The sequence below is a fragment of the Rhinoraja longicauda genome, chromosome 21 (genome assembly GCF_053455715.1).
Source record: "Rhinoraja longicauda isolate Sanriku21f chromosome 21, sRhiLon1.1, whole genome shotgun sequence".
NCBI classification, from domain to species: domain Eukaryota; kingdom Metazoa; phylum Chordata; class Chondrichthyes; order Rajiformes; family Arhynchobatidae; genus Rhinoraja; species Rhinoraja longicauda.
In genome coordinates, this window is record NC_135973.1 from 16,818,181 (window position 1) to 16,843,762 (window position 25,582).

Genomic DNA, 25,582 nt, shown 5'->3' on the forward strand with positions numbered 1-25,582 from the left:
CAGACATTCTTCCCAGGCAAAACAGGATAGATATACCGTCAAACAAGCTTTAGGAATCACATGGTCATATCGTGCCTGGTGCAATTTTGCAAACATCAGCTATTCAGGACCCAATGTTCAGGCTCATCCTGTTCATTCATTCTACCATTTTATTATTTCTGCGATTCCCAGGGATTGCAAGTTTCAGCTACAAGACACATCCTTATGAGCAATTAACATTCCTCCATTTTCAACAATATAGAAGCTCCACAAGCATACAAACAGGTTTGCAGACAATGGCCAAGCATCCCATCATGCAAAGTTAATAGGCATTAACTCTGAATGCCTTCTTCAGAGTTATGGCTGTTAACCTGTTCACCTGTGCTAAAGTTCAATCCGTGCTTTCAGACAACAAACCACATTAGACACCTTAAGAATGAAACAATGCCTTTTTTTCACGCATGCGGGTGTGGGAGAACAACTGGAGTATGGCCAGGGGCATACTCACTGTCCCACACAAATGTCCGATCCAAGGCCGTGCTTATTTATACTGGGGGGGGGGGGGGGGGGGGGGGGGGGGGGAGTCCAATACCTCTTATATCACCAGCACCCTTGAAACAAAGCCCCTCGTGTTAGGACATGCTCCTCTGCACTTATACTCTTAATCCTTTCTGGCACCAGTACTTTTCTGGATCAGACTTGTCTTCCTGTGTGGTTTTACTTAACAATCGGATCTCATTTTTGTGTCACACCTTGGATCTGTTTCTTTTATCATGCACAACGTCGCAATTTCAGCTAATCATAGCATTTTATCTTGATTCCACATATTTCTTGCCCAAGTCATTCCGCTGCAGTTCTAAAACTCTTTCATTCCCTCCTTTTATCATTACATGATAACAATTAAAGTCCCAGCAAAGCACAAAGTGGTTGGCTACATTGTATTACAAATATTAATTAAAAACAGTCACAATCTTCCTGTGATCAGAATATTTCACCAAACACAGAGGTCGAGGGGACAGTAACTTGATCTTCTCAGGGCTCGTCCTACATGGACATGTTGAGAACTTTGTCGGACCCAATATAGCAGATTATTTCCCCAGGTCCAGCCCATCCGGGTGAGCCCCAGGACAAAAAGGGGGTCAACAACTGCATTGTTCTTTCTTGGTTTTTCAATCCGTTTGCAGTCAGTCAGATGTATCCAACGGGGTTGTCTTCAACCTTCACGGCGGTTAGTAGCACTTGGTACGGTCCCTTCCAGCGCAGTCCCAATTTCTTCCGATCCCAGTTCCTTACTAGCACGTAGTCGCCTGGTAGTATGGACCCGTCCCCGTGTTTAACTGAAAGTGGCCTCCGTGCCTCTCGTACCTGGGAATGCAGGACTGACAAAGCATGGGTTAATTGCAGTGCATAGATAATTAATTCATTGTTCAGGGTATGTAGGTCAAAACTAACTCCCACGCTCTTAATCGCACCCCAGGGGTTACGTAGTTGCCGACCGTACATTATTTCGGCCGGTATTAGTTTAGTAGCTCCTTGTGGGGCCACCCTCATTTCAAAGAGGGCCAAGGGAAGGACCTTAACCCAACTCTGCCCTGTTTCCTCCGTTAGTTTAGCCAATGTAGTCTTTAGGGCTCCATTTGCCCTCTCGATCACTCCGGTGGCCTGTGGGTGGTGAACACAGTGGAATTGCTGTTGAATGTTAAGACATTGTTTAATGTTAAAATGCTGACACAATTCTTGATTAACCTTTGCGATAAAATGGGGTCCGTTATCGGAACTAATAACAGTAGGTAGCCCAAAGCGAGGTATAATCTCTTTTAAAATAAATGCTACCGTAATCTCAGCTGTCGCATTTGTAGTTGGCAAGGCTTCAATCCACCGACGAAACAAATCTATGATTACTAAACAATATGCCTGTCACAACTCTTTGAAATCTTCTCGTATACACTCAAAGGGTTGGCCATCCTGACCATTCCTTCCTTACCACCATGCTTAAGGGAGTGTATCTAGTTTAAAAGAATGGGCAGAAAGCATCAGGTACACAAACTTGTCCGAGAGCCCCGTCAAGGAGTCAATGGTGCAGCCCTCTCGTTTCCAAAGATCGTGCTGCGCTGCAGAGGCGTCCCCCTGCATTAACTGTACATCACCCATGTCTGGCAAGGCCATTCTGCCTACTAGAATCTTTGGTTCTATGGGGACCATGGTACAGGATTCACAAGCTACTGTGCAGGCAGTGATGTCAGCAAGGGCATTTCCCTGGGAAACTTAGTCGCGGCCGCCCATATGGGCATTGCACTTAATAATGGCCAGCTGGGCCGGGAGGGCTAGGGCTTGGGGTTGCAGTAAGTTTGTCACATAAGTTGCGTTCTTGACCCGTGTTCCAGAAGAGGTAAGAAATCCTCAATGTGCCAGAGGGCACCATAAATCATGGGCGACATCAAAAGAATAGCGGGAGTCACTGTATATGTTCTGGCCAATGGATTTGGCATTATCTTGTTAGTCTTTTTATTTTTCTGTTGGTTCTCGACGTCGCATTTCCTTGGCGCTTTTTGTTTAACTTTCTCACTGATGGATTCAAGTACTGCTCCTCCTTTCTCTTCTGCCTCAGCCCTATCCCTTTCTTCCTCATGTTCCTTTTCAGTTTCCCAGTCGCCATCATTATCATCTTCTGGCAGTGCCCTTTCCTGTGGGGGTGCCTTAGCCCTCTCAACGGGATCTTAGTGGGAGAGTTCCTACTCCTAGGGACTGGTGGCCAGGGGCATATGGGGAGGTAGCCTACACCATTCCCGACTTTGTTCCTCATCCCCCTCTTCTATAAACAGGGTTGCCATGCCAGACAAGGGGACCCCGGGATTATTTTGCTTAGGTTTCCGCTTTTGCATTACCGATTGTTTATTATTCTGGTGGCCAACCAAATTCTTTTCTTTTTTAATCTTTGTTTTTCTGGGTCTAAGTAACACATGTGCTGTACTGGAGCTCCACTATCACTCTTATCCAGGGCCTGTCCCATTTTCAGCCCTCTTTATTACTACTAATTTACCACAGACCCCACTTTCCTCTCCGGGAAACTAATTTAACAAAGTCTGCACTGACCAATTCACAAAAATTTACCACAGACCCCACTTTCCTCTCTGGGAAACTAGTTTAACATAGTCTGCACTGATCAATTCATAAACATTACCACAGACCCCAGCCTCCCTGAGACTGGTTACACAATTTGAACTCCCCAATTCAAAAAACTTATTTCTCAAATAGACAGACCCCAGCCTCCTCAAGACTGGTTACACAATTTGAACTCTCCAATTCATAAAACTTACTTCTCTAATACCCCAGCCTCCCCGAGACTGGATACACAATTTGAACTGACCAACTCATAAAACTTTCTTATTGGTATTGTCTTCTATGTGGTTCTCGCCAGGGAACCAGATCTACCTCAGACGAGGGAATACGGTGTTCCCGGGAACTTGCTCAGGAGCTCAAACTCAATGATAGTGCACTTTACTCCCTTCGAGGTCCCGGTCAGACCACAGCCGCTTACTCAGTCGTCGGATATGGTCCCAGCGAGATCCTGCCGACTACGCCAATGTTAAAGTTCGATCCGCGCTGCCAGACAACAAACCACATTAGACACCTTAGGAATGAAGCAATGCCTTTTTATTCACGCATGCAGGTGTGGGAGAGCAACCAGAGTATGGCCAGGGGCATACTCGCTGTCCCACACAAAGGTCCGATCCAAAGCCATGCTTATTTATGCCGGGGGGAGGTCCCATACCTCTTACATCACCAGCACCCTTGAAACAGCTCTGCCCAGGACAGGATGGCCCTGCAGAGAGTAGTGCGTTCGGCAGAACGCACCATGGGAACTACACTCGTCCCCCTGCAGGACCTATACATCAGGAGGTGCAGATCCAGAGCAAGCAAGATCATGAGGGACCCCTGCCACCCCAGTAACGGACTGTTCCAGATGCTACGGTCAGGCAAACGCCTCCGCTGTCACGCTGTGAAAACGGAGAGGATGAGACGGAGCTTCTTCCCACAGGCCATCAGGACTGTCAACTTTGATAACCCCAGAGACTAAATTTTTGTCGACACTTTTTGTGCTATGTTTAGTAACTTATTAACTTTATTTATATGCTGTAACTGTAATTATTTTTGTGCACAACCCGCAGGCATTGCCACTTTCATTTCACTGCACATCGAGTATGTGTATGTGACAAATAAATTTGACTTGACTTGATGTTAAGACATGCTCAGACATGCTCCTCTGCACTTTTAATCCTTTCTGGCACCAGTACTTGTCTAGATCAGACTTGTCTTCCTGTGTGGTTTTACTTAACAATCGGGCAGCTCATTTTTGTGTCATACCTTGGATCTGTCTCTTTTGTCATGCACAACATTGCAATTTCAGCTAATCACAGCATTTTATCTTGTTTCCATATTTATTGAAGTATTTATTTACGTATTTGAGAAGTATTTATTTCATGACTCCACACATCGATTTCTCCTTTGATCAATGAAGGGACCTACTCTTTCCATTGTTACCCTCTTGCATACAATGCTACCAGATTTGCCTTTACCTTTATATAACATGCTGACTGGGCTTATACTATTTTACTTTTCAATACATTTTTTTTTCATTACTTGCTTTTAGAGGGATAAAACAGTAGCAGTGGGAAGGTTTGATAATCTGTCTTCTTTCCAAAAGTCACTGATGTACCCTACCTTATCTCCTTTTAAATACATAAACAATTATACAAACCACAGCAATTTAAGGGCGATTTAATGCATCATGAAAACAACACAATTTTAGTGCTTCCTTAAACATTCAAATGCAATGAATGTCTAAGAAAACATAGTAAACAACTTGCATCCAGCACAATTCCAAAGATGATATGACAATGATCAAATATCTATTTCAGTTAGGTTAGTTGAGGAACAAATATTGCTGAGATGCCACGATTGGAAATTTAACATCTTATCCAACAACCAGCATTGCTAACAGCAGCATTTCCATGTCATCAAGGATATACCTCTCCAGATTTCAAGGCCCCAAGTAGAAATTATACTTAGGGATCCTTAGCAAGGCGATTTCAATTATATTTGAAGATTGATTGATTAAAAGATATAGTATGAAAACAGGCCAATTGGCCCACCAAAACCACATCAACCATTGATCACCATTTCATACGAGTTCTATGTTATCCCACATTCGTCTCCACACTACACACTGGGAGCAATTTACAGAGGCCAATTAACATACAAACCCATTTATTCACAAAATGCTGGAGTAACTCAGCAGGTCAGGTAGCATCTCGGGAGAGAAGGAATGGGTGACGTTTCGGGTCGAGACCCTGAAGAAGGGTCTCGACCCGAAACGTCACCCATTCCTTCTCTCCCGAGATGCTGCCTGACCTGCTGAGTTACTCCAGCATTTTGTGAATAAATCGATTTGTACCAGCATCTGCAGTTATTTTCTTAACATACAAACCCAATATCTTTGGGATGTAGGAAAAAACCAGAGCACTTGGAGGAAAACCCAGTCACAGGAAGACCATGGAAACTCCTCACAGACGGTACCCAAGGTCAGGATCAAACCCAGCTCGACCAACTTCATCACTTTCTGTAGCTCCCTTTATCCAAAAAAAACGTTATTTTTAAATGTATAAGAAAATAACTGCAGATGCTGGTACAAATCGAAGGTATTTATTCACAAAATGCTGGAGTAACTCAGCAGGTCAGGCAGCATCTCAGGAGAGAAGGAATGGGTGACATTTCAGGTCGAGACCCTTCTTCATTTCTTTTTAAATGAATTGATTCATTTCCACGCCAAGCGCTTCTCCTCAGAGAACAATTGATAATTTGATTACCTCTTCCTGGTCTAAAAGTATAAAAAATAATTTACATGCTAAATGTAAATACATTTAAATAACCCACAACAACAACTAAGTTTATTTTGGTATATTGCACTTGCAATAACAAAAGGCAATATATTACATTGTTTAATAGAATTTTGTTGCGCAAGTGTCAATAGAAATGATTACCTAGTAATTTCAATGACCACCTGATATTAAAACGGCTGCTGCGTTTTTGAGATAATGGTGTTTGATTACTGTAGGGAGGTTATATGGTAACTTTCTTTATTTTGTCGATTTCAGTTCCTTATCGAAATTTGCAGAAGATACTGGTCCAACATCACCCAGCAGATGGCAGAGACTGGCGCAGCAACTCCTCCACAGCCAGCCCTGCAAAATGCTGAAGGATACAATCATCACCACCTTCTCCGGAATGGGGAAGGGGAGCACCTCTGCCACACCAACCCACCAACTCATCCCCAAGGAGGCTGCCTCACCCCACCCGAGGGGCCTGTTCTGCCACACACCTGCCAAAGGGCAGTTCTCAACCCTCTGCCCCAACACCCAGCCTCCGAGTATGGATGCTGGGTCTCATCCCACTCCCAACTGAGAAAGTGGCTGCTCCACACCCGGGGAGCAGTTCTGCACCAGACACTCTTCCCTCGAGTGGTAGTTATGCACCCAACTTACCCTCCTCTCGAGGGGCTGTTATGCCCCAACCCACCCTTCCTCGTGGGGCACCACACTGCCCCTATCTCAGCCCCCGCTGGGCTCTCTGGCGTTAAGTCCGAGCAACTGACCGGGTTGACCGGAGACGGGAACCTCGCACACGACATGAAGGGACCACGGTAGAATGTACCTCTCACTAACGTCTTTCCTATCTCCCTCTTTATCCACCCGCCGACGTCTGCCGCCGCGCTCGAGCTCCTGCTCCTGCACGCTGACCCCGTGACCGCGCTCCCGCGCGCTGACCCGGTAACCGTGACCGCGCTCGGATCTCCCTCCTAACCGGCGTCCGCATCTCGCGAGACCTCCCAGCGAGAGCCAACCTCCTCCCGCGCGCGCCCGGTGAAGATGCCCGCGATAATTGAAGTGACAACACTTACAAGGATATTTGGGTAGGTTTGTGGAGAGGAAAGGTTAAACTTCCCTTAAAATGTGCTATTTTCTCAGACTGGTAACAGCAAGTGATCCTTTCTTAATTCCAAGTGTGTATATTTTTTTATTGAATGTCAGCCTCCTGTCTGAAAAGCTGACATTTACAGTGCCCTCCATAACGTTTGGGACAAAGATCCATCATTTATTTATTTGCCTCTGTACTCCACAATTTGAGATTTGTAATTTTAAAAAACTCACATGTGGTTAAAGTGCACATTGTCAGATTTTATTAAGGGTATTTTTATACATTTTGGTTTCACCATGTAGAAATTACAGCTGTGTTTATACATAGTCCCCCCATTTCAGGGCACCTTAATAGACAATAGAGGAGGCCAATCGGCCCTTCGAGCCAGCACCGCCATTCATTGTGATCATGGCTGATCATTCACAATCAATACCCTGTTCCTGCCCTCTCCCCATACCCCCTGACTCCGCTATCATTTAGAACTATCAAACTCTCTTGAAAGCATCCAGAGAATTGGCCTCCACTGCCTTCTGAGGCAGAGAATTCCACAGATTTACAACTCTCTGAATTTTTTTTTCGCCATCTCAGTTTTAAATGGCCTATCCTTTATTCTTAAACTGTGGCCCCTGGTTCTGGACTCCCCCGACATTGGGAACATGTTTCCTGCCTCTAGTGTGTCCAATCCCTTAATAATCTTATATGTTTCAATAAGATCCCCTCTCATCCTTCTAAATTTCAGTGTATACAAGCCTAGTCGCTCCAGTCTTTCAACATATGACAGTCCCACCATTCCGGGAATTAACCTAGTGAACCTATACTGCACTCCCTCAATAGCAAGAATGTCCTTCCTCAAATTTGGAGACCAAAACTGCACACAGTACTCCAGGTGCGGTCTCACTAGGGCCCTTAATGTTTGGAACACATGGCTTCACAGGTGTTTGTAATTGATCAGGTGTGTTTAAATACCTCCTTAATGCAGGTATAAGAGAACTCTCAGCACCTAGTTTTTCCTCCAGATGGTAGTAGCATAATGAATTCTGAAGTGTTTCGACTCATCCTATCTGCTCAAGTTCAAACAAATGCCTCAAAACTCATTGGCCGGTAGTACATTCTACAGCAAGGCAATGATCCCAAGCTTACTGCTAAAGCAACAAAGGAGTTTTTCAAAGCTAAAAAATAGTCACTTCTTGAGTGGCCAAGTCAATCACCCAATCTGAACCCAATTGAGCATGCCTTTTATATGTTGAAGAGAAAACTGAAGGAGACTAGCCCCGAAAACAAGCATAAACTAAAGATGGCTGCAATACATCTTGGCCTGGCAGAGCATCACCAGAGAAGACACCCAGCAACTGGTGATGTCCATGAATTGCAGACTTCAAGCAGTCATTGCATGCAAAGGATATGCAACAAAAAACTAAACATGACCACTTTCATTTACATTACATTGCTGTGTCCCAAACATTATGGTGTCCTGAAATGGGGGGGACGATGTAGAAACACTGGTGTAATTTTTACATGATGAAACCAAAATGTATAAAAATGGCCTTTATTAAAATCTGACAATGTGCACTTTAACCACATGTTAAAGTGCACATTGTCAGATTTTAATAAAGGCCATGTAGCCTCCTTTTGCTCTGGTATTTTTATTTCACTCTTCACATGTGTAAATTATAATGTTTTATTCTTAATTATTTACTGTAAGTCATGTTGTTACTTGCGACCAAAGCACCAAGGCAAATTCCTTGTGTGTATACATTCTTGGCTAATACAATTTATTCAATTCATGTGATTTTTTCTATTACACATCTCAAATTGTGGAATACAGAAGCAAATAAATTAAATGATGGGTCTTTGTCCCAAACATTAAGGAGGGCACTGTCGCCTTACATTTCTGCTTTCTACAGTTAGTGGGCTTGTGAGTGTATTACTTTCGCTCAGGGTAAGTTAGTAACTCCGTTTAACCAAAAATAGGTTTCAGAGGAACCCTCCCTAGGTACAAAATGTATAGTCAAACGCAGGTGGGTTAGTGAAAGAGAGAAAATTGACAATGACCGTGTTGAATTCGTGGATTTTTGAAAATAATATAAATTATTAGGCAGGTGTTTGGGAAAGTAAATTGGGAGTAGTTATTATAAGAAAATAACTGCAGATGCTGGTACAAATCGATTTATTCACAAAATGCTGGAGTAACTCAGCAGGTCAGGCAGCATCTCGGGAGAGAAGGAATGGGTGACGTTTCGGGTCGAGACCCTTCTTGGGAGTAGTTATTATTGGGTAAGTGAAGGAGTTGTTTAAAGGCCAGCTGATCAGAGTTAAGGACCTGCCTTTTCCAGTGAGGATGGATAAGGGACACTTGGACGACCAAAGAGGTTGTAAATTTGGTCAAAAAGGTTTAGAAGGATGAAAACAGACCCTTTGAGCAATATAAAGCAAGTAGAGAAGAACTCGTGACCAATCAAAAGGGCGAAAAGTGGTCATGAAAGTCAATGGTGATTTGAATTAAAGAAAATCCAGAGACTTTTTACACATAATTAAAAACAAGATATGTGAAAAGCAAATTTTTTTTACACAAAGAATGGTGGGTGCCTTGAATGTGCTGCCAGAGGTGGCAGTGGAGACAGATACGAAAGGTGGCATTTAAGAGGCTTTTAGGTAAGCAGGGAATGGCGCATTTGGATCATGTGCAAGCATAGATTAGTTTAACCTGCCTTCATGTGCAACTCGATCACTTTGGGATGAAGGGCCTGTTCCTGTGCTGTTCACTGCTTTCGAAATAATTTTGTTCAGTTTATGCACTCATTGTTGCAATAATAGCACCAAACTCCTTTAAATGGGTTTAGTCCATTTTGCATCTTGTCATTGATTTAGTTCAGCATTTCATTGCTGCTCATCTATCTTTGCAAACACACTATTTTGGTTTTCCTAACTACCCTGGTAAATTGGACAACATTGTTCGATATACCTTTCCAACCCAATCTTATTACTTAGACCACTGGTTTGCAAAGAATTTTAGTTGACAGGCCAGGTTTACAATGCTGTTTATACTCTGTAACGGTTAATTATTAAATTTCTGTGGCAAATACTGCATTATGAATGTCATAATTGGACAGCTTTTCTTAGATCAAAGCATGAAACATATAAAATAGTCCAGCACAGGAATAGGTCCTTCGACCCACAATGTGCCAAACATGATGTGATGTTGTTATTCTCACTAGTTTGTACATAATCCATATCCCTCCAAAAGCCTCTCGAATGCCTCTAATGCATCTGCTTTTACCACCACTCCTAGCAGAACGTTCCAGGCACCCATCACTCTCTATCCTGCACATCTATAAACATTCTCCCTCTCACCTTAAAGCCATGTCCTCTCGTCTTTGACATTTGCATCTTGGGAAAAAGGTTTTGATTGTCAGCCCAATCTATGCCTCTCATAATTTTATAGTTCTATCAGGTCTCCCTTCAACTTCCGATGCTCCAGACAAAACAATCCAAGTTTGTCCAACATCTCCTTAAAGATAATAACCGCAAACCAGGCAGCATTCTAGTAAACCACTTCTGCACCCTCTCTAAAGCCTCCATATTCTTCCTGTAATGGGGCATCCAGAAGTGCACACAATGCTCCAAATGCAGCTGAACAAAAGTTTTGTAAAGCTGCAAAATGACTTCCTGATTTTTATATTTAATGCCCTGACCAAAGTTTTGTAAAGCTGCAACATGACTTCCTGATTTTTATATTTAATGCCCTGACCAATGGAAGCAACATTTCATACGTCTTCTTTGCCACTCTTATCTACTTGTGATGCTATTTTCAGGAAGCTATGGTATTGGAACCCAAGATTCTTCTGTACATCAATGCTTTGAGGGGTTTTGTGATTAACTGTGGAACAAGGAACTGTAGATTCTGGTTTATAAAAAAAGACAAAAAGTGCTGGAGTAACTTAGAGGGTCAGGCAGCATACGTGGAGAACATAGATGGGTGACATTTCGGGTTAAGACCCTTCTTCAAACTGATTGTTGGAGGTGGGGGGAGAGAAAGCTGGTATGATAGCAACTTGTATTCTGTGAATGTTTCCAAATACACAGGACAAGATGTTAGAAATCCAAAGTGCCAAATGTCAATTTGCTCCCGGTGGTAATGGGAGGCTTATGCACTCACCTATGCTCCTCCGATGTTGAGAAAGGCTAGGCAGACACGTCATTGGGGTTATCAAGTGGGCACCTACTTTCATCGACGTTTCGCTGATTGGACCTACGACGTCTCCAGTAGGCTCAGCAGTGCATTCTGGCGTCCCAGAACCACCCCCCTCTGCATCTGCCTAGCCGGAAAGAGTTAATGGCTATTAACTTTGCATGATGGGATGCTTGGCCATTGCCTGCAAACCTGCTTGTGGAGCTTCTATATTGTTGTAAGTGAAGGACTGCTAATTGCTCATAAGGATGTGTCTGGTAGCTGAAACTTGCAATCCCTGGAAACCACAGGAATAATAAAATGGTAGAATGAATGAACAGGATGAGCCTGAACTTTGGGTCCTGAATAGCTGACGTTTGCAAAGTTGTACCAGGCAGGATGAGACTATACAATTCTTAAAGTCTCTCGAGCAGTGCATCCTGTTATCCCTGGGAAAGACGTCCAAGAAAGACGATGGACAATGCTCTCATTAAGATTAGGATGTGGTTAACTGTTGATTATTAGTGGGAGTGTGAAAACAGCACCTTCTGTGGTATGATAAGGGTCCTTACCTTCGACTAATGACATATTGTGTAAAATAGTTTATGACATTAGGGTGACAAGTATATTGTGTTCTAATACAATGTGATTGATTGAAGGAAATGTTGTTAAACATTCTTGCTGCAAATTCTGTATAAAAATGCTGCGAAAATGCTGTGTCTTTGAGTGGAAGCAAGGAGAGTGCCGAGTATGGTCATACACCCTTAGCACTGATCCCCCCCCCCACTCCTGTCTGACGATAATTAAAGCTTTGCTTGGTTTACCTTTAACTGTTTATGTTGTTGTCTGTTTTAAGAACTGAACTTTAACATCTGTAACACTCAATATCAGAAAAATGCCCAAATAGTTTATACAGCATTATGTATGGTTCTGCATCTGTTGTGAACTATAGATATGATTGCCTTTGTGTTAGCCACAGCTGAGCCTGACCCAATCTAACCTTACACCAACACATTCCAACATGGTTCATTATACAGTTAATCCACCCAGGACAGGAGGTCAACTGTGCAACTAGTGAAGTTCAGATCTGGATTAAGATCTGTACCCGGCTGACCTATGTACAACACAAAGAGAGTAAGAAAAAACATAATAAGATTACTATCAGCGTACAATGTGATCTTTACGAAAAAGCGGCCACTGAATTGATTACAATAAGTGCATTGTCCCTAGGATAGTTAATAGGTGATTGCTATAGGGAACGGGACTTGCAGGCCTTTCAATCGCTCTGCGTGCAACGGGACAATCCGTACTAAATTTGGCCTTGGACAAAGTGAGCAACACGTACCCAGATGTGAGGAATGCTGAAATGATTGAGGTTGCAAAAACTAAGGCCTCGTTAAGTGACAGGTCTGGCGCAAGGAAGGGAGACCCACAACCTCATGAGCAGAGGAGAAAACTAATCTTCCTTTGAGTTAGAATGTAAATATATAGGGAATAAAGATGTTAACATTCTTATTGCTAATGAACTAGACACTAAAAGAAGCAAATCTCAGATAGGTTCTGTACTGTGAAGTTTATTAGAAAGCAGATATATAAACATCTTTCTTTCAATAAAGATTTTATTCAGTTTTGTGACTAGTTTTTATTCTTGATGAACGTAATGGTATTCATCACCATAGAACAGACCACTGCCCATTGTGGTACAGAATGGTTGTTGACCATCTGCTTGGGGGTACGAGTGCTGGCACACAATACATTGTAAAAATGACAAAATCCCACACTCTTTTACAGTGCACCAAAGTTCCTTTGAACATTATCAAACTTTCTTCAGTTAGTAGTATCAACCTCTTATGAACCCTTTTGCTAAAAAGTAGATCTCTGATGACTCCTTTCTGCTCGCAGATGGCTTTAAAATCTTCACGTCTTCAAACAATTTGGTAAGTCGCTTTCGAAGGAGGCCAGTGTTTGCTCCATCCCAGAATTTTAAAAGCAAGATGCCATTGGGACACAATACTCTTCCAGCCAGTCCCAGGATACAAAGGAAAAGATCAACAAATTGCTGCTGGTCTAGCTCACGAATGCCACTTGCATTTGGTGCCGCATCGCTTAGTATAATCTGAGCCTCTCCCCCTGGCAGGGACTCCTGTATTCTAGCTTGGTCCTTTGGCTCCAGGAGGTCACAATGAGACAGGAACATGGCACCATCCAGCAAGGGGATGTGCAAAAGGTCAACTCCCACAACTGAACCCACCGGAGCCTTCAGATCTACAAAAAAAGACAATTACCAACGAGCTAGAATAAATCGGGAGACATTGTGGTTGAGGTAACAACTTCATTATAATCACATAATATTTAATCTATTTTCTTTGTTTAAACCAACCTTTGCCAAATACCCACTGTATCAAATTCAAAGAGCATGCAGTGTACAGGTTTGCTGGACAATACTTTACCCGAGAGACAATACAGGGAGACACCCTTGCAAGGCAAGAGCCAAGTAAATGCTACACTGAAAGGATACCAACTTTCATGTACAATGCCCCAAATGAACGTTAAAGCTTCCACAGCACTATTAGTTAAAGAAAGTGGTTGTTCTCCCCAGTGTCCTTGGCAGTATTTATTCCACCGCCAAAGTAATTAGAACAAGTTACACGGGCAATATCCTACGTCCTTGCGGCAGCTTGCTGGGAAACCTTCCTGACATATTTCATTTTGTCCATCATCAATGTACAGTGCCAGAAAATGTACTGCAGTTACTCATTCGACAACACTTCCCAAATCTACAAGCTCTACGATCGAGGAGGACAAGGATAGCAGATGTATGGAAACTCCACCACCTGCAAGTTTCCCTCCAAGAGAAACACCATCATGACATGTAAATACAGTAAACCCTCATGATAACGGACCACAGGGGAGGAGTCCATTATTGACGATTGTCTGCTACAGCCGAGTAAGGGTTATTGTATAAATAGTAGAAACAAACAACTGCAGTTGCTGGTTAATACACAAAATAACACAATGTGCTGGAGTAACTCAGCAGGTCAGGCAGCATCTTTGGAGAACATGGATAGGTGACGTCACGGGTCCAGACCCTTCTTCAGGCTCTCGGTCTGGAACTGGACCTGGAAATCCAGGTGAGATGATGGTCTAGGGAGGGGTGAGGATCTGTGCAGTCACTGGCCTGCAGGCGACCAGAGTCCAGGTAAGGAGACAGTGGCGGTGATGACTGTGGCGGCGGCGATTGCGGTGGTGGTGGTAACTGTTATAAAAATGTGTTTGGCTCACTGATGGTAAGGAAATAAATTCTCCTCCTTGGTCTGACTTGAATGCAGGCATAAACTTATAGAAATGTGGTGGGCTCTTAATTGTGTTCTAAAGAGAGTTATTTAATTCAAGGACAATTAGGAATGGGAACTAGATGCTAGCTTTTGGAATGACATCCACATCCTGTGAATGAACAAAGGATTTAATTCCATGTCACTCACCAGAACCAGTGGCATTAACCCTGTTAACTGCAACCTGACTCCAGGCACCTGGTGCTGCACCGCAGTCAAGCACGCTGAATCCTTTCTGCAAGATACCATGCTTCTCGTCAATTTCCAGCAGCTTAAATGCACTACGGCAGCGATAGTTTTGTTGCTGAGCAGATTTCACAAACGGATCCTGCAGCTGTCTTGACAACCATCTCTGTTCAGCCGGAGTCTTTTTCAGCAGTTCCGCTGCTGCATGGAAGAGACGACGCTGAATACGAGAGATCATATTGTGCTGTAAATACTGGAAGAATGAACACACAATAGTAGGTTAACCTCTGATGACCCGAAAAGTCACCCATTCCTTCGCTCCAGAGATGCTGCCTGTCCTGCTGAGTTACTCCAGCTTTTGTTTCTATCTTCGGTTTAAACCAGCATCTGCAGTTCCTTCTTACACAACCTATAATGAATGTTTGTCGGCACTGGGGCTGCACTAGCTGGAGTTTAGAAGAATGAGGGGGGACGTCATTGAAACATACAGAATAGTGAAAGGTTTGGATAGGGTGGATGTGGAGAGGATGTTTCCACTAGTGGGAGTCTCGGACTAGAGGTCATAGCCTCAGAATTAAAGAACATTCTTTTAGGAAGGTGATGAGTAGAAATTTCTTTAGTCAGAGGGTGGTGATCTGTAGAATTCTTTGCCACAGAAGGCTGTGGAGGCCAAGTCAGTGGTTATTTTAAAGGCAGAAATAGGTAGATTCTTGATTAGTACAAGTGTCAGAAGTTATGGGGAGAAGGCAGGAATATGGGGTTAGGAGGGAGAGATAGATTAGCCATGATTGAATGGAAAGTAGACTTGATGGGCCAAATGGCCTAATTCTACTCCTTATCACATGACCTTATGACAATACATGCACCGATTTTATGGAAATCAAGCAAGCATCTCGCCTTAATTCCATGTTCTACACTTCCCTTTCAAATATCAAAAATAAATGTTATTCACAATAAAACAAATACCAAACAAACCTGTGCACAACTCAACGCACTCTGATTGCTAATGTTATACCCAGCAGTGTTAGCACCTCCTTTTTGGTTTACACATGGCACCATTGCACTTATTTGGCCCTCTTGGGTGATGTTCCTTCCTCCTGCGCTCTATTCCTTGGAGCGCAGGAGGATAATGGGTGATCTTATTGAGGTGTATAAAACCATGAGAGGAATAAATCGGGTAGATGCACAGAGTAGGTGAATCGAGGACCAGAGGACATTGGTTTAAGGTGAAGGAGAAAAGATTTAACAGGAATCTGAGGGGTAACTTTTTCACACAAAGAGTGGTAGGTGCATGGAACAAGCTGCCAGAGGAGGTAGTTGAAGCTGGGACTATCCCAACGTTTAAGAAACAGTACATGGATAGGTCAGGTTTAGAGGGATATGGATCAAACATGGGCAGATGGGACGAGGTGGGACATGGACAGGTTGGCCGGTGTGAGCAAGTAGGGCCGAAGTGCCTGTTTCCACACCATATCACTGTGAGTGACCACATCAATTAGATGTGATCAAGAGCAGTTGTGCATAAACGATTGAGTTGGTCAAATGTTGAGGATGTGCTCTCGGCCGATATGGAAATTGTCGCAGGCTACCTTAAGACCTGGAGACTAAAATTGAGTGTGGCAAAAACCACCACAACGGCCTTTCACCTGAACAACAAGGAAGCTCAACGCCAGCTAACCGTCACCTTCAATGGGTCACCCCTACCCTACAACCCATTTCCTACATACCTCGGGCTGATACTAGATCGGCAGCTGACCTACTAGCAACACCTTGAAGCTCTCCATGCTAAAGTTTCGGCACGGAACAACCTCCTGCGCTGCTTGGCCAGATTGTCATGGGGCGCCAGGACATCTACTCTTCGAACCAGTGCTCTTGCACTCGTGTACAGCGCCGCTGAGTACGCCGCCCCAGCATGGTGCCGCAGCGCTCATACTAGCAAGCTAGATGCCATCCTCAACGACACCACGCGGATCATCACTGGCTGCCTAGCCCTACTCCGGTGGATCTGCTGCCGGTACTCGCAGGTATCGCACCCGCCAAGCTTCGCAGAGAGTTCTTCACTCATAGGCTGGTGTGCAAGGCCTCATCGGACGCCAAACATCCTTTGCACCACCTCGCCCAGGATTCACAGCAACTGGGACCTTAACGCCTGTCATCTCGTCACCCTTTCTCCCGTCATGCAGCGACCCTCTGTGGCTCCGGTTTCAACATACTAGGAGAATGGAGAACCAGCTGGGAACAGACATCGCAACCTCCTCAATTCACTGGCGCACCGAACACCACAGCCCCACCCGGGTCGGACATGCCCAGCAAAGAGTGGGTCGCCCTGAACCGGCTCCGCACAGGGGTCGGCCGGTTCAACGCCAACATGCATCGTTGGGGGGTTGCGTTCATCAGCAGCCTCGTGTGTGGAGCAGACCAGCAAACAGCGCAGCACGTCATTTTCGACTGCACTGTCCTCCGTCTGCCTGGTGGAGGCGTGGACCTCGACAACAGCACATTTGCACTGGCTACAGCGCCTGGAGGGCGTTTACATAATTTCTGCTGCCTCAGACGCAAGAAGAACGATTGAGTATTGCTCAGTTGTGAAGAGGATGCAAAAAAAAATAATGAGATCTACATAATTGTTTGTGGAAAGTGCAAGAGCCAGGCTGGGAATCAGAAGCACCAGAATCATAAGGGAGTATGAGCAGCGGTGGGAATGTAGGAGGGGCTGAGCGTTATTACATGTGTAGTTTGAAGCCCACTTTATCATGAGTGCTAGCTCACAGGGTCGGTCAAACCAGCAATTCTCGCTCCAGTGAACATCACCTCACCCCACCTTAGTGCGGCGCCTCGGCCCAGGGGTCTGACCCCATTCATTTCTCGGCCCGTGGCTCTGACACTATGGCTCGGCCTGGGACTCTGACCTCGTCCCTGTCATTGCTCAACCCAGGATTCTGACACCCCCGTCCCGCAGCAAACCATAAGACTCTGACCCCCCCCCCCCCTCCAATTTCTCAGCCTGGGGCTCTGACCCTCCCGCACCTCCTTGTTCAAACCTTCACATCGCCCTGATACTCACCTACGGAAACCTCCGTTCGCGGACCGCTGTCACCTCCATCGTGCCGCTCGGAAGAGCATCTTGCTCTTTCTTTTCACCGACGTTGTACAGAAGTTTTGTCAGTGCTGAAGAATGGTCCAGCGCAGGGAAATGTCACCTCAGCGGCGATCCTCGGGGCCACCGCCTCTACCGGAAGGATGTCGCCGCCGTTGGTTGAGTGCGGCGGGAAACATTCCTCCTGTCGTCTGTGCTTCTGACTGCGGTCCAGAGGGAGTTGGGGCGAACAGGAGGTGGAATCCACGGGAGACTCAGAAAACACAAGTAGCGGGTGGTCGCAGTCGATTATCCAGCTACCTGGCTCATCGTGACAAATCTTCCATTCATCGGAAACCCAAATTGTATGCGAAAGGAAGCAACCCGGCCTCGAACCGCCGTCCCCCCCCCCCCCCACGTGCTTCCATTCACACAACTTTCAACCAGGTTTCAAGTGAGTCGCGCCAAAGTGCCTCACAGCCTGTGAGCAAGAGTGGTAAGCAACAACGAGTTTCATGCTCAATTATGATTTTTTTTTCTAGAGTCTGGTTCGTGTTGCAGGAAGTACAGCCGTCAATTTGTGCAAGCAAAATTACTAAAATAATATCAATGTGCTAACGCCCAGACGTCCTCATGTTTTACTAATTCTGGATTTGGAGCAAATATTGCCTAGGCTAGGCCACCAGCCTACATTATAAGTTAATGGCGGGGGACCACATAAGAGGTCATCAGCGTCACCAAAACTCCACTCCTGCAGCCTTACGAGACAGAGTCGTTGTCAGGATAGCACATGTCTTTTGCAAATATTGCAATGCCACAGTCACTGCCCATAAAAAAACATTCTTTAACTTTTATCTCACTCCTGTTGCAGGGAGGGTCTGACCCCAAATCTCTTCCACCGTGTTCCACCCCACCCGAGATGCTGCTCCAAGCTTTCGTTTCAGATTCCACCGCCTGCTGTCTCGTGTCTCCAAACCTCAGCCTCCAAGAAAATTCAATAGTCCTAAAAGATACAACATTGGTTTTTTTTAATATATCCCCACGCTCTTGCGCTCAGGTGATTACAAAAAAACATAGTTGGCTTCTTAAGTGAAGATAGATACAAAAAGCTGGAGTAATTCAACAGGACAGGCAGTTTTGCAATTGCACGTTTACAGTTGCTGATTAAATTTGTTACCCAACCGAACAATCACCTCCTCCAGTGATGTAGTCTTTGGGAATTGCTTATTCCACAAACTCTGGCATCAGCTCCACCATCCCCTTCCTAAATCTCTCTTCTACAACTCGCTTCCGAAAACTTGCCTGTTTATTGAAGCTTTTAATTACCTTTACTGGAGTCATTTTCTTGTCTAATTATACACATTGTCTCACCAAAGCCAATTTGTCTTGACTGAGAGACGTTAGGTGTGGAGGAGCCAACAACGTGGCAAAATGGTCACTACAAAGTTGCTGACACTCGTGATGGTGATAAAGCAGCAGCAGATCCTATTGGGGATGAAGAAGCGGGGATTTGGAGCTGGTCGGTGGAATGGGTTTGGAGGAAAGGTGGAGCCTGGAGAAACCATAGAGGAAGGAGCAAAGAGGTAAAGTTCTTCAAGCTTTTCATTATTTACTTTTCTTATCATCTGCAAACCCAGGAACTTGACTCTTGTTGAGGTACAATTCCTCAAGCAGACATTTGGTCATTATATCTCAAGCCTACTGTTTAATGAGAAAGTGTATTAAAAGTAAAGCAAATGCTGTCCTGATTCAGAAACATGGATTTTTCCAACTTGAATCTCCTAACAGAATACCCTAACAGATTCCCCTCTCCAGATGTGAGTGTAATAATGCTATTTGTAAAACCCTAGCTCAGATCCATAGAGCAAAGGAGGGAATCAAGTCCGTGTTGCCTCTTAAAACGAGTTAACCAATTAATCCCATTTGCTGCATTCTTTCTCTATATTAATTTGTCAAGGTCAATCTGCTTCCATCCCTGTCAGATGTTAACAGCACATTATTTTAAAAAATTAAAAAGCCACCTAATCACTCTCTAGTTCTTTTACTAATATTCTAAAATCTGTGTCCTCTGGTTTGCAAACCTACTAGTAGAGATAATTGTTTAGTTCTCAATCGTGAGTCCTCCATTAAATCTCCCCTTTATTGCATAGTGGACATTGTCAAAATACTTTAAATTTGTCTCTAAAGCTACTTCCTTCATCAGGGAATTATTTGAAGAAAGTAGTCTGACTGTGCAGAGCTTGGAAAAAGTTGGACGGATCCACTTTGAATTTGTCGGTGAGACTGAACTTATGGACGTCCACATATTCCGAACAGACAGTTACCAAGGCGAACCAGAGGAATCAGAAGGTAATGAATATGTTGCAAGAATAATTTCTTGCTTGTGAATTGCATCAGGACACAGTATGCTTGATTTTCTCCTCCGCCAGGTCCCATATCGTCTCTCTGACCGTTGCAGCCCAACAGGCCTCCAAGATCTTCACTGTCTGAGCTCTGGCACGACCTGCTGTGGCTCAATCCTATTAGAATTCATTCCTTAAATTTCCCTTATCTTCCTTGAGGCGCTATTTAAAACTTACCACTTTGACTACCTGACCTCTGAATATCTTGTGCTGTTTTTGTCTAATAACACTTTGCAAAGTACACCATACAAAAACAACTTGACGTGTTCAATTATTCAACATTTTTTGCATTTTTACATTTGATTTAAAAAGACATTGTTCAGCAACGGCCTCTTCATCTTTGTGTTTCAGAGATGCGCCCACAGTGGTTTGACCTGGATAAGCTGCCATTCAATGAGATGTGGCCCGATGACATTTACTGGTTCCCCCTGATGATTCAGAAAAAGATGTTCAAAGGCCATTTCAAGTTTGAAGGACACAACACCATCCTTGACTACACACTGAAGGAAGTGGATGATCTGGCAGCTGACAAAGGATCCTGATTCTTCCATAAACAAAAGAGGGTTGGGGTGGGGTTAATTTATGGTGAACTGTTTGTAAAATACAGTTTTGCAAAACTGCTTCTAACAATTTTGTTACTTTTCAGCTTGGACCATAATGGGGTTTGCTATATGCTGAAGATCTATTAGCCTTGCCCTTTTCTACATTCGATTTGCACATTGACGTGCAGCTGGGGTAAACTTTGACAAGAATGTGATTCAATAATACTTTATTGTCACATGTACCTAGGTACAGTGAAATGCTTTTTTTTTTTTTTTTTTTTACTTTTTTTTTTAAAATTTTTTTTTTACATACATACAAACACAAACTAAACAAACATAGGAGATGCATATTGAATGTAAATACCCTTACTTTAAGTTCCCAAAAACGGAAGAGACTCGAGTCCCGGCATTGCCTGTATTAATAATGACCATCTTTTATCAAACATGTCTGTTGTCAACTGTAACCTTGCTGTGATTTTTTCCATTATATACACATTTTTTACCCTATCTCTCCATTGCATTATGCTTGGAGGCTGTGGTTTCAACCACGAAGTTGTTATCGTCTTCTTTGCTATCAGCAGCAGGATTGTCAGTAAATGTTTCGAACTCTTATCTGTCATACTGTCAGGAATTATACCCAAAATGTAAAGTGCTGGTTCCAGAGGGAAGTTAATGCCCATAATCTGTTTAATTTCCTTTTGAATATTCTTCCAGAAATCCTGTATTTTTGGGCAATCCCAGAATATATGAGTGGAGTCCCCAACTTCTCCACACTCCCTCCAACATAAATCAGTTGTATTACTATATTTCGATGTAATGAATGGAGTATAAAAGTAACGCATTTTAACTTTCCAGTCAAATTCCCTCCATGTTGGGCTCTTAGTTAGTTTATGTCCCTCTTTAAATGATTCCTCCCACCCTTCTTCTGATATTATGATATTCGCTTCCAGTTCCCATTTTTCTTTGATATGTAAGTTGTTCTCTTTGGATTCATGTTGTAGTGCTTCATAAATTTTTGATATAATCCCTTTTTTTGACTTGTCTTCCGAGAACCCCCACAACACTTCCTCTAATTTAGATGGAGTCTTGCAGATGTTCTCCCATTCCTGATGTTTCTGTAGGTAATCTCTTAGCTGTAAGAATTTGTAAAAGTCATGAGCAGGTAAATTGAATTCTTTTTGAAGTTGTGTGAATATTTTCATTGTTTGTCCCTGAAACATTTGATCTATGTATATTAGCCCTTTGTCAGCCCATCTGTCAAATCCTGAGTCCATGGTAGATGGTACAAAGTCTGGGTTTTTTGCTATTCTAGTAGCCCTGCTTACAGAATTTGACAGCTTCAGCTTCTTTCTTACTGCTGACCAGATTTTCATTGTTACCCTAATCCACTCGTTGCCCATCCTGAGCCTCTTCAGGGCCTTCTCGTTTAAAAATGGGAGTGATTCTAAAGGCAAATTTTTACAAGCGTTTTGCTCCATCTCCACCCACATTGAATCTTTCTCTTTAGTGGTCCACATGATTAAGGCTCTGAGTTGCGTTGCCCAATAATAATTTCTTAAATTAGGCAAGTTCAACCCTCCCTTTTCTTTTTTGCTAAGAAGCGTCTTGTATTTAATTCTTGCTTTTTTACTTTGCCATAAGAATTTCGATATAATTTTATCCAGTTTTTTTAGAAAAGCTCCCGAGATCATAATAGGCAACGATTGGAACAAAAACAACAGTCTTGGCAATATATTCATTCTGACTGTTTCTACTCTTCCCACCAGAGTCAACGGTAAAATCTCCCATCCAGCCAAATCATCCTTTATCTCAGATATCAGTTTCCCATAATTAGCTTCAAATAGCTGTGCTGTATTCGAAGTGATAATTATACCAAGGTATCTAAACCCTTTTTTGGTCCATTTAAAATGGACTTTTTCTTTTAAGTTCCACTGGACAATCTCCTGAGAGCATCATTGCTATTGATTTGGCTTCATTTGTCAAATATCCTGATATTTCACCATATTCTTTTAGGTTATCTAGTAGAGCTGGTATAGACGTGGAGGGCTCCACTATGTATGTTAATAAATCGTCCGCAAATAATGACGTCTTGTGTTCTATGCCCCCTTCATCTTTTATTCCTTTAATGTTTTTATTTTGTCTTATTGACTCTGCTAACGGTTCAATACTTGCAGCAAACAGTAGCGGGCTCAGGCAATCTCCTTGCCTGACTCCTCTTTTGAGGTAGAAGAAGTCTGAGCAGCAGCCATTAATTCTGATCCGTGATTTGGGATTTTTATAAACAATTCTTACCCAGTCTATAAACGTTGAGTGAAACCCAAAAACCTTCAATGTTTGATATAAAAAGTTCCATTTCACACGGTCAAACGCTTTTTGTGCATCTAGGCTAAGCAGCATGGTAGGTCTGGGATTATTTTTAGCACATGATATAAGATTTAGTGTTCTCCTGATATTGTTAGCCCCCTGTCTCCCCGGGATAAACCCCGTTTGATCTGGCTTGATTAATTTAGTTATATGTTGTTGCATTCTCTGTGCTAGTATGCTTGTTAATATTTTTAAATCATTACAGAGCAAGCTGACCGGTCTATATCCCTCACATGAAGTCGGATCTTTGCCCTCCTTATGTAATACGGAAATTATGGCTTCTGACCAAGTATCTGGGCGGTTTCCTGTTGATAGCGCATAATTAAAAACTTTACATAATTCTGGTGTTATGTCTTCTGCAAAACATTTATAATACTCCCCTGAGAAGCCATCTGTACCTGGGGATTTGTTACTTTTAAGGGTTTTTATAGTATCGGCTATTTCTTGTGACGAAATTGGTTTTATCATTTCAGATGCTTCTTCTACCTTTAATGCTGGTAAATGTAGTTTTTTGAAAAATTCTTGTGTTTTGGTCTCAGTGAGATTAGATTCTGAGTCACTGTATAAGTTTTTATAATATTCTGCAAAGGCCTTTGCTATCTCTTTTGGCTTAGCCATAATAAAATTGGAAGTGGGATGTCTTATTTTTGTAACTATTCTATTTGTTTGAGCTTTTCGCAGTTGGAATGCCAGTAACCGGCTTGCTCTGTTACCCATCTCATAATATCTTTGATTTATAAAACGAAGAGCTCCTTCTGCTTTATATGTTAAAAGTTCATCTAACTCTTGTCTCATTTTTTTTAATTCGACGAGAATAGAGTTGTTTCTTGTTCTTTTATGTTCTAACTCCAACTCTCTGATTTTACTTTCTAGCTTTCCTTGCCTTTCCATTCGGGTTTTTTTCAATCTGGAAGTTATCTCTATTATTTTCCCTCTCATGACTGCTTTTCCTCCCTCCCATAATGTCGATGGTGAGACCTCGCCATTGTCATTTATTTGAAAATATTCCTTTAAGTTTAGTTTTAGTTCTTTGACAACCTTTTCATCTGATAGGATTGACACATTAAGTCTCCAGTACTTAAAGAAGGATTCCCTGCCCAGCTCAATGGATAGTATGACAGGGGCGTGGTCACTTATAGTTATGGATTCTATACTGCAGTCCCTGACTGTATGTATCTGTTGTTTTGACACACAAAAAAAGTCTATTCTCGAATAACTCCCATGTGGGTTAGAATAAAAGGTAAAATCTCTTCCTTTAGGATTATTATGTCTCCATGGATCAACCAGACCTAATTCTTTTATAACATTATTTAGGACTCTGGATTTTTTTGTTTTTGGTCCCCTCTCAGATGGCAACCTGTCTAAGTTACCATTCTGTATGGTATTAAAATCCCCTCCCAAAATTATCATCCCTCGTCCGTTACTGGTAAGTATATTGGCTATGTTTTTAAAGAATGTTTCATTTTCTTCATTTGGGGCATAGATGTTTAATATTGAAATACTCATATCTCCTATTTTGCCAACCACCATGATATATCTTCCCATATCACCTTTAATCACTTTCTCTACAGAAAATGGTAGGGATTTATTAATTAGTATGGCCACCCCCCTTTTCTTGCCATATGAAGCATGGAATACTTGGTTTACCCATTCCCTTTTCAGTTTTTTATGTTCATTTTCACTCAAGTGAGTTTCTTGGATTAGTGCAATGGCACATTGTAGTTTCTTCAACTGACTCAATATTTTCTTTCTCTTAATAGGGTGATTTAGACCGTGCACATTATAAGAAACAAGGTTCAACTTATTCATGACATTTTAAGATGTAGGCCATAAACTCGGTTCCTCCTATAAATCAAAACAACTGTGCAAAACGATACACAGCGAAAAAACAAACAAACAATACACATCTCCCTCTGAACTACTATACAAAAATAACATGTGACTCCCAAAAGTCCCGTCATCAGAGAGTGTGGCAATCTCTCTGGGGAAATAGCACAATGTGCACCTGCAACTTCTCAGAATTAAGTTGCTCCTTGCTCAAATTGAGATCCAGCTTTGCTCCTTCAACCAATTTTGACATTATTCAGTATAAGTGTTACTTAAATCCCATAACTAGCTCCTTTTCAATTCTTTGAACATTAAACATAAATTCAGATTGTCCGCATTATATATACTTCAGGATTGTCATTATTTTTTTACCCTTAGTTCCAGGCTGTTTTTTTTTTTTTTTTAGTCCTTACCACTGTGAACCTCAGAGTTCACAGACCGAGGGCTTGTATGTCCGCCTCTGTGATGGGTGGCTGTCTCCTCTTTCCCTTCTGTCCTGTCCCCGTAGTCCAGCTGCCCTCCATCCTCACTCTCTGTAGTTTCTCCCACTCGTCCTCCTCCACATGGATCCCCATGTCCTTCAGCATGGGGGCCGCCTCCATCAGTGTATTGAATGTCTTCGTCTCTGTTCCCAGAAACACCTTCAGTCTTGCAGGATATGGGGACTGTGCCTTTATGTTTTTCTCCTTCAACTTTTTTATTACATGCTTTTTTTAAACATACAATCCGGT

General features: G+C 42.9%; 3 protein-coding genes across 5 annotated transcripts in view; 1 reads left to right on the top strand and 2 right to left on the bottom strand.

Annotated features, from left to right (window-relative positions):
• LOC144604264 (mitotic spindle assembly checkpoint protein MAD1-like) overlaps window positions 1-6,830 on the bottom strand; it is a 233,359-nt gene extending 226,529 nt beyond the window's left edge. For both annotated transcript variants that reach the window (XM_078418504.1, XM_078418503.1), the window contains exon 1: window positions 6,691-6,830. The gene's annotated coding sequence lies outside the window, so the exon portion shown is untranslated. The remainder of the gene's footprint in view (window positions 1-6,690) is intronic.
• Window positions 6,831-12,680: 5,850 nt separating this feature from the next.
• mrm2 (mitochondrial rRNA methyltransferase 2) lies at window positions 12,681-18,073 on the bottom strand. Of its 2 annotated transcripts, none has more exons than XM_078418506.1 (3): window positions 17,705-18,073; window positions 14,605-14,893; window positions 12,681-13,387 (listed from the first exon to the last, which is right to left on the bottom strand). In XM_078418506.1, the coding sequence occupies exons 2-3, from the start codon at window positions 14,876-14,878 to the stop codon at window positions 12,963-12,965; spliced, it is 699 nt and encodes a 232-aa protein (XP_078274632.1). In that variant the 5' UTR covers window positions 14,879-14,893; window positions 17,705-18,073; the 3' UTR covers window positions 12,681-12,962. The 2 variants fall into 2 exon arrangements, with proteins under 2 accessions (XP_078274632.1, XP_078274631.1); XM_078418505.1 differs by lacking the exon at window positions 17,705-18,073 and adding an exon at window positions 16,854-17,087.
• Window positions 18,074-18,285: 212 nt separating this feature from the next.
• nudt1 (nudix (nucleoside diphosphate linked moiety X)-type motif 1) lies at window positions 18,286-21,055 on the top strand. The gene is made up of 3 exons (XM_078418507.1): window positions 18,286-19,299; window positions 19,920-20,065; window positions 20,470-21,055. The coding sequence occupies exons 1-3, from the start codon at window positions 19,148-19,150 to the stop codon at window positions 20,658-20,660; spliced, it is 489 nt and encodes a 162-aa protein (XP_078274633.1). The 5' UTR covers window positions 18,286-19,147; the 3' UTR covers window positions 20,661-21,055.
• The last annotated feature ends 4,527 nt before the right edge of the window (window positions 21,056-25,582 follow it).

What these genes read in the sequence shown, in the direction of transcription:
- mrm2 (XM_078418505.1), bottom strand. Translation starts at nt 16,886, where the DNA reads ATGTCTGTTCCCAGCTGGTTCTCCATTCTCCTA. An exon ending in GCTGGTTCTCCATTCTCCTA is followed by an intron (nt 14,894 to 16,853) that starts GTATGTTGAAAC and finishes TCATTCTTCCAG; the next exon opens with TATTTACAGCACAATATGAT. An exon ending in GGTTAATGCCACTGGTTCTG is followed by an intron (nt 13,388 to 14,604) that starts GTGAGTGACATG and finishes CTTTTTTTGTAG; the next exon opens with ATCTGAAGGCTCCGGTGGGT.
- nudt1 (XM_078418507.1), top strand. Translation starts at nt 19,148, where the DNA reads ATGGTCACTACAAAGTTGCTGACACTCGTGATGGTGATAAAGCAGCAG. An exon ending in ATAGAGGAAGGAGCAAAGAG is followed by an intron (nt 19,300 to 19,919) that starts GTAAAGTTCTTC and finishes TTCCTTCATCAG; the next exon opens with GGAATTATTTGAAGAAAGTA. An exon ending in CGAACCAGAGGAATCAGAAG is followed by an intron (nt 20,066 to 20,469) that starts GTAATGAATATG and finishes TTTGTGTTTCAG; the next exon opens with AGATGCGCCCACAGTGGTTT.